The 18,475-nt window shown below is 37.7% G+C and overlaps 1 protein-coding gene across 4 annotated transcripts in view; it reads right to left on the bottom strand.

Annotated features, from left to right (window-relative positions):
* Positions 1–459: 459 nt before the first annotated feature.
* Positions 460–18,475, bottom strand: part of trps1 (trichorhinophalangeal syndrome I) — a 131,315-nt gene continuing 113,299 nt past the window's right edge. For all 4 annotated transcript variants that reach the window (XM_032580776.1, XM_032580775.1, XM_032580778.1 and 1 more), the window contains 2 exons: positions 14,452–14,574; positions 460–8,751 (listed from right to left, as the gene is read on the bottom strand). In XM_032580776.1, coding sequence (XP_032436667.1) covers positions 7,234–8,751; positions 14,452–14,574 — 1,641 coding nt within the window. In that variant the 3' untranslated portion in view covers positions 460–7,233. The remainder of the gene's footprint in view (positions 8,752–14,451; positions 14,575–18,475) is intronic.

Below are 18,475 nucleotides of genomic sequence, written 5' to 3'. Positions count from 1 at the left end.
AATACATTTACACTGACGCAACAGTCGTACCAAATATCTTTAAAGGCTGCAAGCTGACTGATCACACAGAAACGTTTGACTTTGTGGATCAGCAGTTGAAACAACTTCAGTAACTTAATTAAAAAGTAATTACATTTATGAAACATGTTCTTAGGCTGCCATTCATTTCTACCTAAATGAAAATACAAAATAAAGATAAATATTGGTATCAAGAGACGATAAAAGGTGCAGGTGGCATCAAACAGAAATAGATTAAAAAACAGATTAATGTAGTGGCTTCATTTAGAAACCACAGTGGGAGGTCAGCAGGCTTAAGATTCAGGCTTCAAAAATGTATCTGGTTTGGAATAAAATCCTTTATGAGCATCTTGATAATACAAAAATGTAGAAAAAAAATACTAGGTTTATAATTCCTCTTCTTCATCTAGAGACCATGTTGAAATAAAACACACAATGTCATTTTTGAGAATGTTTGTTATAACTTTTATCATTTATTATTATCATAATCGTCATCACTATTCTTCAAGTTTAGCTGTGTAACAAACTTTTCTTGGCTGTCAAAATATGTTGCTGAAATATCATTTTTGCATGACACAAAACTAAAAAACAATAACATACAGAAAGGTAGCAGAATAAAATAACGTGAGAGAAAACGCAACCTAAAAATAAACAAACAACCTTCCCTAGAAAAGCCATTCAACATAGAAGAGACAAACTCCTAATATAACATACTGATTAAACATAAACACGTACTGTGTATGAGTGTGCCAGTCAGCCAGTATTCAACAAGCCTTAGTTAACACTGTTCACCCCAAAATCTACACTCACTATGTACCTATGTGTGTATGTGTGTTGTCCCTTCCTTGGCAATAAGAACATAATAAATGGAGTGCAAGCAATAGCATCAATTCCTAGAACACATTCTGACAAAGACAAAACATGTGATAAGGCCTCCCAATGTAAACGCTGATTCAAAATGCCATTAAACCAAAAAGCATATAGTAATCACTGAAGTAAAACAAGACCATGTATTCTCCAGACACCTAACTTTTTTTAATATATGTTGTTTTGTTTTGTTTTGTTTAGCATATTTGCATAATCGGTACCATGATCTAAAAGTTAAAATCCCAACATTCATAAAGACACAAGTGTATTTATGGTTTAGTACAGTTTCCTTAAATGGGCGCGACATTGTCAAAAAGCTGGTGAGAAAACAAAAGCACATTGTCAAATGGGACCAGATTTTGGAGGGCTTTAACAAACTCAAAAGTGTGCAAGAACAAAGTTTTCGCTATCGAGGCTGTTGTTTTTTTTTTGCTTTCAACTTAGTAACAGAGAAAATATTTTCCTTCAAAAGTTAAGACATTGAAACATCATGGCATAAAAAAAAAGAAATCTTATTTGGCCCCCAGCCTACCGAGAAATCTGTCTGGTTCATCAAAATGACTTGTCACACCACAATTAGCCAAAATAACAGTTCATACACCCCTTTTTCCACAGTCCCCTAGAAATGTTTCTAAGAAGTCCATAAAACATAATAAAACATAATAATACAGGGGAGAACTTATGTTGTATTCCTGTTTAATGTTAGTTCTCTTGATATGAACCATCTTGAAATTTATGACAAAACCCCGTAAATAGCTTTGAACCAACTAGAGCCCGGTTCAAGTCAACTGTACAACGCTTAACTTAGTTGGATAGGACAGTATTTAAACTCTTGAGTAGCTATTACTGTTTTCAATTTGTCCACTCTTTCACTATAGAGTTCATTTTAAATTTTAACATTTTAAAATAGGCAGTTATGGAGAACCATGTGGAGTAGGTGTAGGTCTTGCACTTCATAGAAGAAAGCTATTAATTCCCACAGGAACCCTTGCTGCAGGTCTGCCCCCTTCCTTCTATCTCTCCCATGAGCTCTATCCATCTAAGCTGTTAACTATGTAAGAGTTTGTGTTTTTTAAATTGTATATGATATCTGGTTTATGGGAATTTTTAATAAAACTGTTGTATTTTTGTATAGATTATGGAATATTTTATTTATTACTATTCTTTCTTATTTATTGCTATGTAATATCTGCAAGATTTTAGTTTCACGGGGGGATGTCGAGGAACCTCATTTGAATTCCTTGTATGTCTAGTAAATATGATGAATTGACAATAAAGAAGACTTTGACTTTAATGGCCCTTTCCTGTCAAAACACTGTAGGACCAGTCAGTAACTTACAAATACACCAAAAAACAAAACAAACCATCATTATGGAGTGTGGCCTAAGCAAATAATTTTCAAGCCGACACTAATAGTTGTTCACCTACATTGTTAGCATACCACAGCATTAGCGTCACACTATTGACAACATCTACAGTAAAGTCTGGATCAACTCTAACATTAGGGTACTAACAATATCAGTTGGGTAAACATTAATGTTAGTACGCTAGCACCAAGGGTTAGCTCAATACTAATGTTGCCAAGCTAACACTAACGGCCGTGTTAGCACTAGACTGCTATCGCTAATGATTCTAGATTATGGTAATGATGCAATCACTACAAATTAGCTTAATGCTATCTAGCAAACAATTACAGCGAGCTCAGTGCTAATGCCCACAACTTAATTACTCTGGTGTGCACACCTGTTTAAGGTGTAACTAGATACTCTTTGAAAGCAAAATCCCACCCCTGACAAATATTGAAAAATTCAAAAAGTGGGCAGTGTGGAGAGACACTGAGGGGAACAGCCAAGCGGACGGGGTTGAGCAGAGCTATGGTTAGGATTAAAGCTGCACTGTTGCCCTCTCGCAACTGTTTCTCATAAAAATAACTAGTAATGAATCTAGCTTCTTTTTCTCTGTTATTGGAAACTTTTATGTCGATAACAGTGGCGACAAAACAGAGCTGTGCTGCCGTACGCCCGTCCTGCTTCCTAAGCACTGCAGTCAGTCTCACACAGTCGTACTGCAGCATACCACCACCAGTAGTCAGAGAAGAAAGAAGACCACTCTGTGCCCACAGTTATTGAGTTTCAGAGATAAATATCTGTACAATAAGTTAATAATAAAAAAGAAAATACTATTTTGTACATTTGAACAGGTACAGATAAAAAATAAAGTCTATGTAATGTATTGATTGAATATCTGTCTGTCAATGAGGATATAAAATATTCATGAGATATTCATATGAACTGAGGTGTGATCTGTACGACACTGCCTTATTTTGTAACTTAAAAATCAGGTACCAAACAACCAAAGCTTCAAAGGTACCATGTCTCGACTCTTCCTGTTAAATTTAGTACGAGTTTGTCAGTAAAAGAGTGAACATTTTGAAGACAGCGCAAGACTCTGATTCAAAACCTCACCCTGCTTTGTAAATCACTGAAAACACATGATGCTGAGACAAGGCAGGCTATAGAAAGGACAATGGAGAGGGCTGAGATGTACTGTTACACCTAGATTCAAATCAGCACGCGAAATCAATGTATTGATGCTCAAATACACTCAAAGGAAAAACCAAGAAAACATTTCTATCAGCAACTGTATGTCTCATTTTCTCCCACAAATTCTTCAAATGCTCCTATCCTTCCATCTCAGCCAACATCCTTCCATCCACTCCATTGTTGTCTTAAAAAACAGTGCATTGTTTGTTTTGTTTTGCTACAAATACAGATGTAAACATTCTTTATGTACTAGAAGCCCCTTAACAGATCAAAAGTTTTAATTTAAAGTTCATAAAAAACAAACAAACAAACAAGCAAAAAAATAAAATAAAAACAGGACAAAATATTGCCAAAAATAAAGGCAATAAAGTTTGAATGATAAGTTTGCTGAACATCCCCAGATTGCATATTGGGTAACATTTTTAGTAAAAGCAAATTTAAACATTACAGTTAATGGAGATCATGTGTCTTTCTTTGAAAAAAGGACAAAAGAATAAAAAACAGCCAACTCCTTAACCTAGACTTCAACTACTTCAGTAATTATATTGCACAAACAACCTGCAGCTTTATTTCAGAATCTTATGAAAAATATAAAGCTGGCTTGTCAGTTTAAATTAATCTACTTATAGCTCAATGACTAAACAAATCTACTGAATGTAAAGGTTTATTTTTATATTTGCTAGCAATGTTTTTTTTTATTCTCCACCATAATTGTATTACATTTTACTTCTCTTCAAAATTGTACAATTCACTGGAAATGCTTTGTGTTCAATTTCTCAGTTTCAACATGAAATTCAATGTTGGTCCTAATTTCAAACCAGTTTTATTGAAGGTGCCGTACATAGTCGTATTATTATTTAGCAAATAATATCAATTACGCAATATGTAATGCCTTGACTGAATACCAAAACACTGGTGATCTGTTCTATAAAATATATGGCTCATAATTTCTAAAAGGTAGTGTGCATACATGGAAAATAAGCTGACAAGTTTGATAATACATTAACCACAGAGAAACATGGTTCTTTCTTTGGAGACTAAAAGTGAAAAGTTTGATCAATTATTGCATGATGCCTAATATCAGTCATGTGTTTATACAAACTCCGTCTTCTTACACAAAACTTGCAATTTTAAAGGATAGCCATAAGCCAGTAAGAGATTCTCTTGACTGGATGACCTTGAGAAAAAATATTATAAATTATGTACTCTAATCCTATCGCTTGAAAATCTGAAGTCTTAATTTTATGGAAAGTGTTGTAATAAAATGTATTGTCAGTTTTAGGCTAAAATACCAGACACCACCATACTGTTTTACAAAATATTGATCTATTATATTTATTTAATTATTTATTTAAACCAGCAATGCTAACTGTAAATTTAAGTAGAAGGATTTATTAGTTTTTTTTTCTGGATTCTTTATTTGAAGCTGTGGTGTTAATTGTACATTTGAATAGAGGGAGAAAAGTACAACTACGTTGAGAGTAAGTAAATTATTTGACTTCATAATTTAGACTAAAACACAGTGGACTGACAAAAAGGGGGAAGGTGTTATGATATTTTGAATTCATACACATGGAGAAAACCCCATACCGTCTTTGCATGTGGGAACCGTGAGAATGACGTGACACAAAATGACACTGATTTTGAAACTGTGACATTTTGATTCTGTAGCATTTCTTGAAAGTACGAACATGAGAATTATGGAGAAGATCAATGTATCAATGTCAATGTCTTTAAAAAAAATGTATAGTTAGCAGGCACCAAGTGGATATTTTATTCTTTTACATCTTTTGAATACATATAAAAAATAGTTATTTCCTGATTCTTATCTTGTTCCTCTCTGTCTTTGATATCCAGCAAAGGGTTCTCTTTTCTTTTGTTTTCTAGCATCTAAGGCAGCGAGGCTAAAGAAGTCTGTCTGTTTTGACAACAGGTAAGATAACCAACATGTCTTTCAACTGATTGAGGGGACTCAGGGAAAAAGAAACAAACAAACAAAAAAAATACCTCTGAGAACTTTTTTCTAAACTTCAGGATTTAAAATCTAATTATACTTCTTTTCTTATGAAGGCTTTCTGTAATATTTATGGTAAAAAAAAAAAAATGTAACAGTTTCCATCCATTATAAAGGCAACAGATTTTCCAAAAAATAATGAAGATGCTGTAATGTGCTACATAAAGGTAACTTTTTTTTTTCTAACTCTGAGCAATAAGACATTAAACACTGTAGGCAAGAATCTCTTAAGACTAGTTTATACAGTTAACCCAAAAAGTTGATCATTTTGATAAAATGTTGGGTTTTGCTCCCTAATTTCTGAAGTCTGTCTAATACACTTAGTAACTTAAACACATGTAGACATTAAGAAAAGTTATGACCTAAAAAAAAACACTTTGGCCTATTGCCAAATAAAAAAAACAACACACAGTAAAAACATATATAGGAAGAACCAAAGAAAACAAGACATAACATGCTAAAAACACTTATCTCACCAAGCCTTTGATGTGTACAAATGATGTGTCACATGCTGTGATGAAGGCAGGTTGGTGTGCACGTGTGACCCCTGAGGACTAAGAAACTGAGCATTAGCATTCATTATGTTTACGTCATCGTTTAGGGACGGAAAACCCTTCGATCTTCACACATACACACACTGTAAATGCAGTAAAACAAATGCACATGTGCGCACACAACCCCCTCAACCGCTGTACCTTTTTTTTTTTTGTTAGACGGCTTTTATCAATGTAACAAACCTCATTAAAGACACAAAAACAAGAAAAAAAAGAACTAAAATAGACTAATTTTTATAGTACCATTTCCTTTAAAAAGCAAAATTTTTTTACCTTTACAAAACGACAAATAAGAAAATGTAGCAAATTGCATTTTCGATTAATGATGCCATCATGGTTCTTCTTCTTATTTCCATTATTATTATTCATATCATTAATATAAATGTCAAGCAGGTTAATAAATGGTTGTTCTATTTAGGCAGGCAGCCAGGCACATAGCTAGTATCATGGCACAGTGGAAAGTAAAAAATAAAGTCTTTTAGTTTTTTGTTTTTTTTCATCCAAACAGATGAAGACATTAGACCAGTTTTATCAGTTTCACCTGGATTCAAGCAGTTTCAAAAAGAGTTAGGACTAGTTTTCAGCCTCCATGTAGATTTTGCATTGATCCAGGATCAGTTTGAAAAACAGCATGGGATAAAGTGAAAGAAACTGGTCAATTTCATACCAACTGAACCGCAGATAAGCCCTAGCTGGTTTCAAGCAAACCAGTTTGAAAATACTCAAAACAAAGTGTTTTTTTTTGTTTTTGTTTTTTTTTTTTTTTGGTTTTTGAGATCCATTTGAGAGGAAAAATAAACATGTTCTGGGCAAAAGCGCAGCAGTTCTCACCAGATCACATCTGGTTGTTCTGAAATAAAAAGGTTAAATGCAGCAAAGTTCAAGTGTTATACTTCGAGTTGTTTTTTGCTCTTGTTTGATGGCTATGTTAGTCCAGCCTCCAATCCTCCTATGTGAATGCACGCAGATCTTCTGTTTCTGAAAAGTGATTTCAGCTGGATGCCAGCACCCTGTTGACTCCCTGCCTCAAATCTGTCAGGTAAGCCGTAACTCACCGGAGGATTCAGGCTGTTTCTCCCCTTGCCCAGCTGTAGTTCACCTGGGTCCTGCAATATATTTCTCTGAGCCTTTGACAGTGGGAGTGCTTTTTAAGGTACGCCCATTAGGAAATGAGCAAACCTTCAGGAACATAGAGCCTAATACTCCAATAACATGTTATTAAAGTTTTGTGAGTCATTTAATTTCCATCAGTCAGTCCATCTAACTTCGTAGATTCTGCCACAGTTGTTATCTCCGGGGATTTCTGACCATCCAAAGATGTTTTCCCACATAATTCCTTACTTCTTTCTTGCTCTTTTTCAACTTCTTGTATACTTACACTGCCTGTATCTTCCTTTTCTTGACCATCATGATCTGTACTCATGACTTCTTCATCTTCGCTTGTGATCCCTCCATCTTTCGGCGCAGGTGTCTGACTTCGACACTCTGGTGCTGCCATTACATGAAGACTTTTGCCATCTGGTGTATGATCCTGCTGTTGCTGCTGCGGCGGTGGCAGCGTTTTGTGTAAGCCCCTCTGTATGTGCGTGGTAAAGTCATAGCGGTCCGCGCATACGTGAAAGCAAAACCCACACTGGTATGGTTCCTTGTCGCCATGGCAGCTCATGTGCAGGGCGTACATGACCTCGTCCAGAAAGTAGATGCCACAGTGAGTGCACCGGTTGGCGAGGTCATCCTGCGTGGCTGCATCTGCCTTCGCGCAGTTCGACACAATGCTTGACTCACGTTTTCCTTCCTCCGCCATCTCTTCACGCTCCTTCTCACTTTTCCAGTTTCCCATCGAGGTCTCACTTCGGGGTGACTCCTTCCTTTTTCTTTCTGCACCGTTTGACACATACATATTTGCGTTGCTTGTATCTCGTTGTCTTATTGCAAGATCCAAAGGAGTGTCATTCTCCGTTGATGCAGAAGATAATGTTTGGGCGTGATGAGGAGGCGGAGGAGGGTAGTGAGCAGGGGCTGGAGGAGGCGGCAGAGGGGAGTAAGGGGAAGCACAGTAAGGCACCGTGTAGCTTTGCTGGTGATACTGTACAGGGGTCACCATGGTTCCGAGATGATGGGCGTTATTTCCAATCCCACTGGGACTACTCAGATTACTGATGCTACCAGGGACCCCAGAGGTGGCTGCCATCTTATACTTGGTCCAAAATCTGAGCCAATCAGATTCAGGTGTCAAATCGGGTGACAGGGTCAAAGGAAGAGATAATGGCAAAAGCGGATATTGATATTTTTCAATTGGCGAACCTGGAGGAGAGTAGCTAGAGGGTTTAGATGGACGCATGTACTTTTCAATTGGACTTCCCCTCTCTGATCCTCCTCCTTTCCCCACTTCTAGTTTTGACGTTAATCCCCCGTCTGTGATGCCCCCGTTGCTCTCGGCCACCATGGCTGGAGTAGGGTGGGAGGGAAGGAGGAGGGGAGGCATGCGCCTGTGGATCTCAAGAGTCTGATTGGCTAAGAAGGCCTGAGTGGACCGCGGGGAGCGTGAGCGCGGGGAAGGCTGCTGGCTTTTCACTGAAGGGCAGCTCCTGGTGTCCAACTCTTCACCGTTGAGGCGCTCCTCGCTGGTGATTCGCTGCTGTTTTGGGGCCGGGTTCTCGGACGACAACGTATCAGGGTTCAAGCGTTTTCGGGTCCGCCGTCGAATGATTTGCTCGCCATTGTTCTGCTTGATGATGTTCAGGGGCCTCGGAGTCTACAAATAAAAGGAGACACATAGGAATATTACTGAGTTCTCCAGCTCTGTCATGTGAATAATGCTGCTGATTTAACTAATACATGTCAAGTGTACATACACCAGATATACTTGACTATAATGACATTTAATAATTTATTCAATGATTGAAAGGCTTCTGTGAGTGTTGATGGTGTAATCAAATCAAACTGATCAATCGAGTCAGCATATCTTTTTCGTTGTTGAAAATGCATCAGTCATTAGATGTTAGAAACCTGTAATTTTCTTCCACAAGTTTTTAAGACCAACATATCCACCACCTCTGAAAGCTGTACTTTTTGCCCTAAACACAAGGGGGCACACTCACATCTTCGTAATCTCAGTTTGCCCCCAGGACACAAGCTTAACTCTACTTTGAGAAGTGCATCCCACACTCATAAAGGTCAAACTGCATATTACATTTGTCAATGCAAATTAAAAAAATACATTTAAAAAATACAAATTGAGAAAAGGAGAACATCACAGGCTTGCAGAATTTTAAAGAGTAGAAATTGCACAGTTGCTAAGAATTTAGTCAGTTCCTTCTCTGTCACTAAAAAGCATTTCTAAACACATGCTTCATTTTCTTCCTGATAAACTGCCGAAGCAAATCATTAGTTGATATTTAGTTATTTATGACAAAAATTACATCAGTACAACAAAGTATAAAACTTTAGGTTTATTTAAAATTGAGTCTTTTAAAAAACTTTTTAAAAAGCTTTCTTAAATTTTTTTTGTGTGTGCGCATCGGTATTCTCGCCCGAGTCAAGACCTGGAACAAGTATTTTGTAGTATGACTGCGAACTTTGTAAATCTACAGACGGAATTATTTTCAATTTTTTCCCTCACAAAATAACTCAAGCTCAGCCAGATTGGATGGGGAACACTTGTGATTAAGAGTACTGGCAAACGCTTTTGATTGATTTTGGTCCTGAACGTTGACTAGGCAATTCTAACAAATGAATATTCTTTGATCCAAGATTGTAACTCTAACTCTATATTTATGGTTGTTTTTCTGTTGGAAGGTGAACCTCTCAAGCTTTTTTCAGCTTCTAACAAGTTTTCTTCTAAACTTTCCAGTAATGTGCTAATTGGCATGTCTACATCAGCATGTACAATTTAACTTATTGAAACCTGCAGAAATCCTGATGTGAAAAGCCCTGGGTTTTAAAAAGTCTGTCTGGCTCAGTCAGGTCAAAGGGGGGAAGTGTGTCATTTTTGGCTTGTAGTCTAGTGAATCTTGCAATTGTTAAAAGAAACAATAACTTCAGTCATAAAAACTGAAAAGGGTCCTCAGCTCCATTTTTCTAGTAAAAAGAAGAATACCTAAATTAATTGTCCTAACCAAAAGTCCACAATGCCTTTTTGCAGTTTTTTACACTGTACTTAAACAAAATGCAAAGCGTCTCCACTGTTAACAGTGGAACTGTCCCTCTGAAGATTTTATACACAATTTAGAAGTCTGAATCAATATCCTAAACAAGATTACACCAGTGGGAGAAGTGGCAGCCTAAACACTGCCTAAATTATGACACAGACATTTCTCTAATTCTCTATAGTTTTCCTGTTTGTTTTTCTTTCACGAGAGACGTAAACAAAGGGGAGAGATAAATCACAAGTGGGAAGCGGCAAGTTGAGGAACCACAGGAGAAAGAGGTCAGAAGCAAAAAGGAAGAAAAAAAAAAAAAAAAAAAACAAGCACGAGAGAATCGCTTCCAGACTGCGGAGCTGGGATTTGAATCAGCTGACAGTAGAAGCTGACAGAAACAACTAATACTGGAAGACTAATCGACTTGTCGGCAGTCTGATGATGGACGCAGTTTTCCCACAATGCGATGCACAGGGGAAATTACAGATGAATTATTCTATGATGGTGCAAGAACTTGATGGCAACAGAGCTTTGTAAGCGTGACAGGTTATAAAAAAATTAAAGCTGGAGTCTGAGTGACAGGTCTATAAGTCAGTATTAGAAATTGACATAGTGGTTCAAACTACTGTAACCAAACAGAATTTCATTACATGTGAACACATAATGACAATAAAGGATTCTTGATATTGCCAAATACCACATGACTTTCTTATTTGCTACCTGCTTCACCCCAAAGATGTTTTTGCCAATTTGCAGATTTTTTGGGATGTTATGGAACATACAGCACCTTGTAAAAATAAATATACACACTAAACATTTAAGTGTATTTTATTGGGATTTTAGGTGAACAGTCAACACAAACTAGAGCATTATATTGAAATGGACGATATCTATATTCACTCCATCTTTACTCTAATCTGCAAACTCAAAAACAACAACAAAAACTTAATAAATAACCTAATTAGTAAAAAGTACCACCTCAGTGACCTCATATCAGAATAACTCAAGCAATATGGGACAATCCTGGAACAAGTCCTGTTAGAGTTTCACTTCCAGCGGGTCAATAGCCCTCAAGATAAAACTAGAGGTACAATTAAATTGTTTAAATGTGTTAAAATGGTGCAGTCAAAGTCCCAATATAAAATGAATTGATAATCTGTGGCAAGATGTGCGACCATATGCACTGATGATCCCTGTTCAATTTGACTGAGTTTGAGCCATTTTATTCAAGGAGGAGGATAAAACCTTCAGCATGTACATGTGTAAAGCTGATGGGGACTTATCCCAAAGAACTTCAGCTATAACTGCAGACAACCTTGATACAATCCTCCAATGTATTGACTAGAGGGTCTGAATACAAGCAAGCCACACTTCTCAGATTTTTATTTTAAAACAAATTTTTGACATAACATTGCCCCCAAAAATACATAAATACAGGCAAGTCACCTCATATGTTTCAGAAAGGAGGGTTACTTTCTGTAACCAACATATGTTGTTTTGAATAAGACAAAATTATTAATCTCATTGGTAAAGAAGGCTTACTCATTATAGGAACTGCAGTTAAATTAATGGGACATTTACATAATACGGAAAATATTCAGTTCTTGGTTTTTGAGCTACTAATCCTGTGCATGCGAGATGTTCAAATCAAACAAGGCAGTTGTGATGTTTTGCACTTTCGTATAAATAGAGATAGATGGTATAATACCTAGGCTGACTTACTGCCAGTAGGCATAATTCTTGCTCTATTTATCAGTCCTTCCATCTGTTTCCATCTGTTCTTGAATGTAGAATTCTGTATTTTCGCTTAATCTCTGCGACAGGCTCCATCTCACTCTTCAGTCGCCCCCTGCCCCTTCATTATCCTCGTGCTGCCTTTATCTTTTCCTCCATTTTTTCCCTCTAACTTTATTTATCTTTCCACTCCTATTCTTACTCGTCATTTCTCTCCATCTGCCTGTTTCCCCCTCTTTATTCATAACTCTCCCTTCCCCTCTCGGACTCTCAAGTGTTTTACTAGCTGCTATCCTCTCTAATAATGTGTGTAGAGCGTATAAAACTTTTATTATAGGATATAAAATATGGTTGTCGTGAGGACTGCCAAGAGTGGAGGGAGTCGGGACGTGATTGGAGCAGCAGATGAGATGAACGGGTTGAACCAAGGACATCTTTGGGGGTAGGAAAGAGGAAACGATGCGGTAGCTTCTTTCCTCAGTCCCGTCTTCAGTAACTCGTCATCCCACTAACAGGCTTGTAGTATGGTCAACCCACTCATTCATTCATTAACAATGTTTATTTTCTTTATTTCGCTTCAAAGCCTTTCCAATGCATTTTTAATGGGGATCGCACATGTAAATATTCTGTTCCGAAACTCAACGTTTCCAAAGGAAGGAAGCTTCCTTCTTAGAGAAGAAGAATGAAACAAAGAAGACAGGAAGGACAGTTAGATACAAACAAGGGAATGAACAAGAAAGGAAGGAAAGACAGAAGGGAGAAAGGACAGTAGTAAGAACAGATGAAAGGACACAAAGAAAGTAAAGATGGAAAGAAGGGAGGTAGGCCACACAGATCGACAGAGGATACAGAGAAGGATACAAGACAAAAAGGCAACCCTTGAAGAGCAAAATAAAAGGAAGATAAAAAGAAGAACACAATGAAGCAACGCAGGAAAGAAGAAAGTAAGGACACAAAGAAGGAGATTAAGTAAAATATAAAACAGGGAAAGAGTACAGATTATTTCATCTGATTGGGGATTAAGTTTGAAAAAAAAAAAAAAAAACTGTCCATACTCCTATTTTGTATTCACATATTTTTTCAAAGACAGAAAATTCTTAAATTCTAGACTTTTCCAACTCTCTAGAAAGCCTGTTTTAAAGCCAGGCCTAAACACATTATAAAGTTTGAGGCCCTGTATAAGTCTGATATTATTTGTAAAGTGCATAATTAGGCTGAATACCTTGAGAGGATGTCTGAATAAGCTTGATATCCTCAAGTCAACTAAAAATCAAGCTGGCTCTTTATCTCAGCTGAACTTCATGCGGTCTAATTAAATTTGGGATTTCCATCGACTTTCCCCAGGCTTTGATGGTAAACTCCATCTATTCCATCATATTTCCTACGCCGAGGAACTGCGACTGCCGAAAGGCTCCCCAAACTCCCGGCACTCGCCAAATTAACAATACTTTCTTTTTCCTCTGCTACAGTATTACTTTTTCACAGTGAGAGTCAAACAGATACTAAGCATTTAACTGCATTATGCACAATTTCATTTGCATCGTATGCTAATTGGCCACACAGGAAGAATAATAATTAGTGGACAAAGCCACCCTGCGTGCGCACTAAAACACAGCAGTCCATAAAATGGCAATGAACAACCTTTCCTTTATGAGTCTCGTATGAGGATGGCAGTTCAGCCCTTCAAATTCATTTTCATCGCTCAGACAAATTTCCTTTTACTTATTGCAAAAACTTTACTCCCATATGATTTTTTAATAATATAAACCGGTTTGGAAATTTTATTCTGCGCAGTTATTACTTATTGGACAGATAATTTAAGCAATATTAGCGGCAGACAGGGGGAATTACAAAAGAGTATTAGGGATAATGGTTCTTATGTAATTTTTTACACCATAGCAACTAAAGAAAATAAAATTTCTTATTACAAATTTATGACAATATTTTGAATATGCAAAGAAATTGACTTCAGAGCTCCAAACTTAAACAAAAATGAACCATATTTGCTAAAATACAGCTTGCAGCTAAATTGAACAAATCATTTGGAGAAATTTTAAGGCTGACATTTAAATTTAATTCTTACATGAATTCTAAAATATAACATTACTTTGATTTTGATCTATTTTTTTAAACTTTGCCTTACTTTTGTGTTTTTCAGTCCTAGTATTTGACTAACGTCCCTCTAGATTACTCTGCACATCAAATGAAGGCCTCAGCTGCCATCATGAACTCCACAGGCAACACAAATCAGTGGATTATTTGCACTTTCTTTCAGAAAAGGTGTTTATACACATGAGCAAGGCACACATGAGGAACAATGCTAAAAAGGATCGCTGACAGTCTGGCAGTGAAATGAATGATGACACCCAGAGACCACTCTCTGGAGTTCTGATAATTTTACAAATACTAAGGGCATATTTCTTGACTGTTTTCCTCGTAGTTATTGATGACAAGCTTCATCTAAATATTTAAATAGTTTTCAACTTAAAATGCCATAAACCTGTCATCTCATATTAGTCTGTCTTTGACAGACTAATCTGCACCCAGAAAGTGTTTGTGTCTGTCTGCCGCTGACTTACCGAATGCAGTTTTTGGTATAAACCACATGCGTTGCAGACGTAGCCTCCATTTGCGTTTTTCCTCCACAGCGACGTCTTGGTGGTCAGGCAGTTTGCACAGAAAACCCCACTACCTCTGCGTCGCTGCAAAGAGACAGAATGATGTGCAGCTTTAGCAACTTTATGTGAAACTTTCAAATACGGCAAACAAATATGGGAAGAGATTATAAGTTATAACGAGAATGGAAGCGCAAACAGTGCCGACAATTTTTGCCTAATTTGAAATAATTCTCTTTTAATGGGCATGCCACAGATGACTGAACTGGTAGATGAGGTTATGAGAAAGGCAGAGAGAACGACCACCTTGGCTTTGTGGCTGAAAAACGATGAGCTCTCATTTGTGAATTTGAGATTCATCTTTTCCCCAAAATAAACACACTGAAAAGTTAAATGAGCTTATTCAATGGAATATGTTGTTTGTGTCAAAAAAAAGTGAATATGTGCGACTCTTGAGATCCTTCTGGGTTTTCCTTTTTCAAAGTGCTGCTTGCAAGACATGCAAATGAATGACTTAGACTTTCACCTTGCAGCAATAGAAAGTGTTGCTGAGAACTGCAGCAGGCCAATATTTGACTTTTGCTGTACGAGCGTATGCTTCTTCATATACACACCTCTGCAGTTCACGGCGCAGCGGTGCATACAAAAGCAGTGTGTGCAAAGAACGGTGTGAAGTGGTGGTGGTAGGGGGTGAAAAGGCCAATTGTTGTGGCAATGTGCTCCATCACAGTAATGAGCCAATCACAACGTTTCTCCATCCCATTAAGCCTCTGGCCCCACTCACCACCTTTATGACCCTGCGAGGACAGCATACCTCATCTTTCTCCTCTGTGACTCAGTTTCTCAGACTCGCAAACCATTTCCTTCTCTCTTTCAGTTATTAAAATAAAATTTCATCATCATACATCTCTTGTATTTATTTTCTCCTCTCTTCAGTCTTTCAAATCCTGCTCTCAGCCACAGAGAGATCTGCAACTGTTGCTCCAAAATGACACACAATAAAGTATTGTGTTGAAAGCTAACTTCCAATGGCAAACGATTACAAGCGTTTTTTTTGACACAATATAATGGAAAATATGAATCAGGCTGGTTTCCATGAATATACAAGTAAACTAGGCTGTGGTGTGATACAAGCAGATGCAGGTAACCTTCAAGGCAATAGCAAAGAAAGAGAGAAACAAAATCAAGCATCTTAATCATTGACAACATGCAGAATGATTTTTAAGCAACAGTAGACCCAAAAAGAAGTTTACGTCTTTCCCCAAAACTGTTCCTGCTCTCAGAACTAGTGCTAACTTTTTGTCATATGGTGTTCATGACACAGCTGGGAGTTATGCATGGCATACAAAAAATCTCAGAACATCCAGATTTACGACTTAAAAACACTGATGAGGGTCTCACTTCAACCAGGCTGTTGGTAATCTCAGAGCAGAGCTACAGATGGAGCACTTTGAGCACCTCCACTTAACATCTGCTTGGTGCTGCCAGCTAAAAGCATAAGAGCCCAGTAGACGCTGCTCTGTTTGGGTTATTTATTTATTGGAAATTTCTTTACTGCAAGTGTCAAAGCCCAATAAACCACTTTATGATTCTTTTGGGATACCACACATGCAAACATGCAGAATTACCCAACTGCTTCAGTCCAAAGTCATGTGCAAAACAAATTTCACCACCTAACATAGGACGTCATCTCTTTTGAAAGTACACAACAATTGGGACCACCCAAATTTGTACACAGTACAAACTGGCAGATGGACAAACAGACATGAAGAAAATGGAAATCTATATTTTTTTCGGCTCTGGTGGTCTTTATTAGATGGTGAATTGACAGGAAGATGGGTTTTGAAAGAGGGGGAAAACGTGCAGCAAAGGTCAACGGACCAGGACTTGAAACTGTAACGGCCGCGTCGAGGATTAAGGCCTCAATATATGGCTCTATCCCTGCGTCGCACCTCGCAAATAGAAAGTAATTTAATAAAAAGATAAAACACTACATTTTAAAATGTAAATTTCTAGGCTTATTGAGGCATTAAATATTTCTATACATATATATATATATATATATATAAATTTGATTGCAACAGTTTCAGTCCTCAGTAGAAAAATCATATTTTCTTACCCACAACATAAATGTGGCAGTGATTAGTAATCCCAATTGCAGAGAGCTGATTGACGTAGACACAGCTAATTAAAGGCAAACAACATCAACAAATGTAATGATTTTTCTACACACATAACATTGTCTCAACCTCTTATTTAAATGACAAATAGCCATCACTTAAATTGTATTTGGTTTTGCACACCCAGTTACAAATCTTCCAAGTCTTTTGTGCGCCACACAGGGTGAACATAATGAGGTCAAAAAACCCCATGGCTGTGAGAAGATGCTCTCCTAAATACCACATGGTAAAGGTTGGAGTATTTGCGGTAGCTCCTTCCTTGATTCTTTTGGCTCTTTCAGTCTGGATTTCTACAGGAAATTTCTTGATTGCCCAACAACCTAATACATGCAATAAACAGCTGAGCTAATCTAATCAGACTCTCTATGGAACATGTGCTTTATGACGACCTGAGATTAGACAGAAGGACACCTCCATGACCAAATCCTCAGCAGCGCACCGAGCCAGAGCTTGTGTGTTCCTGTGAGAGCATGGGGAGCACACCATACGGTCACCACATGTAAAGAGACAGAGCCAGGTGATTGATTGATGTATGCTTCCTGTGTGTATGTGCACAAGTGTATGTGTGACTATTGCAAGCCAAACAGTGTGTCTGTCATCAGAATTCGGTTTCCCTCCGAGTTCCTAAATCACTCGCATATGGCCCCACAGCTGCCCCTCGTTGCAACACACGTATACCTGAAAATATTTGCTTCCACCAGCTAATGAAGCAATGCTCGATTTGGATTTGAGGCCATGATTCAAGAAGTGTGTTAGGGAAACATTCACTACCCTGAATGTAGGCCAGAAAGATAGCACAATGTGTATAACTTTGAGGGTATGGTTCAAGTGTCAATTACACAGGAAAGGACAGTTTGCACACATATTGGGTTCTTGGTCTCCCAACTTCCTTTTCAGTCAGCAGCTGGTGGGCTTGATATTTGTGGAAATGTAAAATGCTCAAATGCCTCAACGCACCAACACACGTAATATTATGTCAACATGAAGTCAAATGCTCAGAGCCGTACACCCTTGTCTTCATATGAGTCAACGAGGTTTCTGGGCAGGATGCACTGGTACTAACTAGCAAACTGTGTGGGCATCTGTGTGTGTTTTGCTGATTTATTACTGATACCTGGCCTCTCCCACTCACCTCAGCCTCCCCAAAAAGGACTGACGATAATTACAGTTCAGAGGCTTAATGATGTCTATTTATCTGCGCCCTATAATCGTTTATGTGACACCAACACAACGCCCTCTGACATACACATAAACATAGGGTAAGGTGCACACACACACACGCACACCCCTTCAGAAAGATAGATGCACAGTCAAAACCCAGAGGTGTTCAATGGTGAGGAAAAGTACTGGAGTTATTCAAGCCAAAGCAAAGTCCTCAACTGAATCTTGAAAGTGTTTTAATAGAGAGTTACTGTAGACAACTGGAGAAAGGAACAGTGATTTTTGCAGCACTAAATTGTGGAGTTCCAAACATCTCTTTAAACATGATCCTGTTATTATCTGGTGAAAATATAGTTTTTGGGTGTTAAAAGTATGCTCCAAAAGATAGAACAGCATTATCAGCTTTATGATGTGACAAATTAGGACAAGTTGGTGCTCAACACCAGGATGGTTGTTTCAGTGGAACTAATGGAAGGGTTGAACATTTTTTTATTATAAAAAAAAAAATCAAATGTTGGATGGATGGACAAATGAATGGGGATACACATGGTAGGAATAGACATTCATATTGCAAAAAGTCCTAACAGTTATTTCTCCTGAGGCGACAACACAGAAAAAAATTACTTTCTGCACTCCAAAAACAAAAA

The sequence above is a fragment of the Xiphophorus hellerii genome, chromosome 13 (assembly GCF_003331165.1).
Source record: "Xiphophorus hellerii strain 12219 chromosome 13, Xiphophorus_hellerii-4.1, whole genome shotgun sequence".
Taxonomy (NCBI): Eukaryota; Metazoa; Chordata; class Actinopteri; order Cyprinodontiformes; family Poeciliidae; genus Xiphophorus; species Xiphophorus hellerii.
This window is presented reverse-complemented; position numbering and strand designations above follow the sequence as displayed.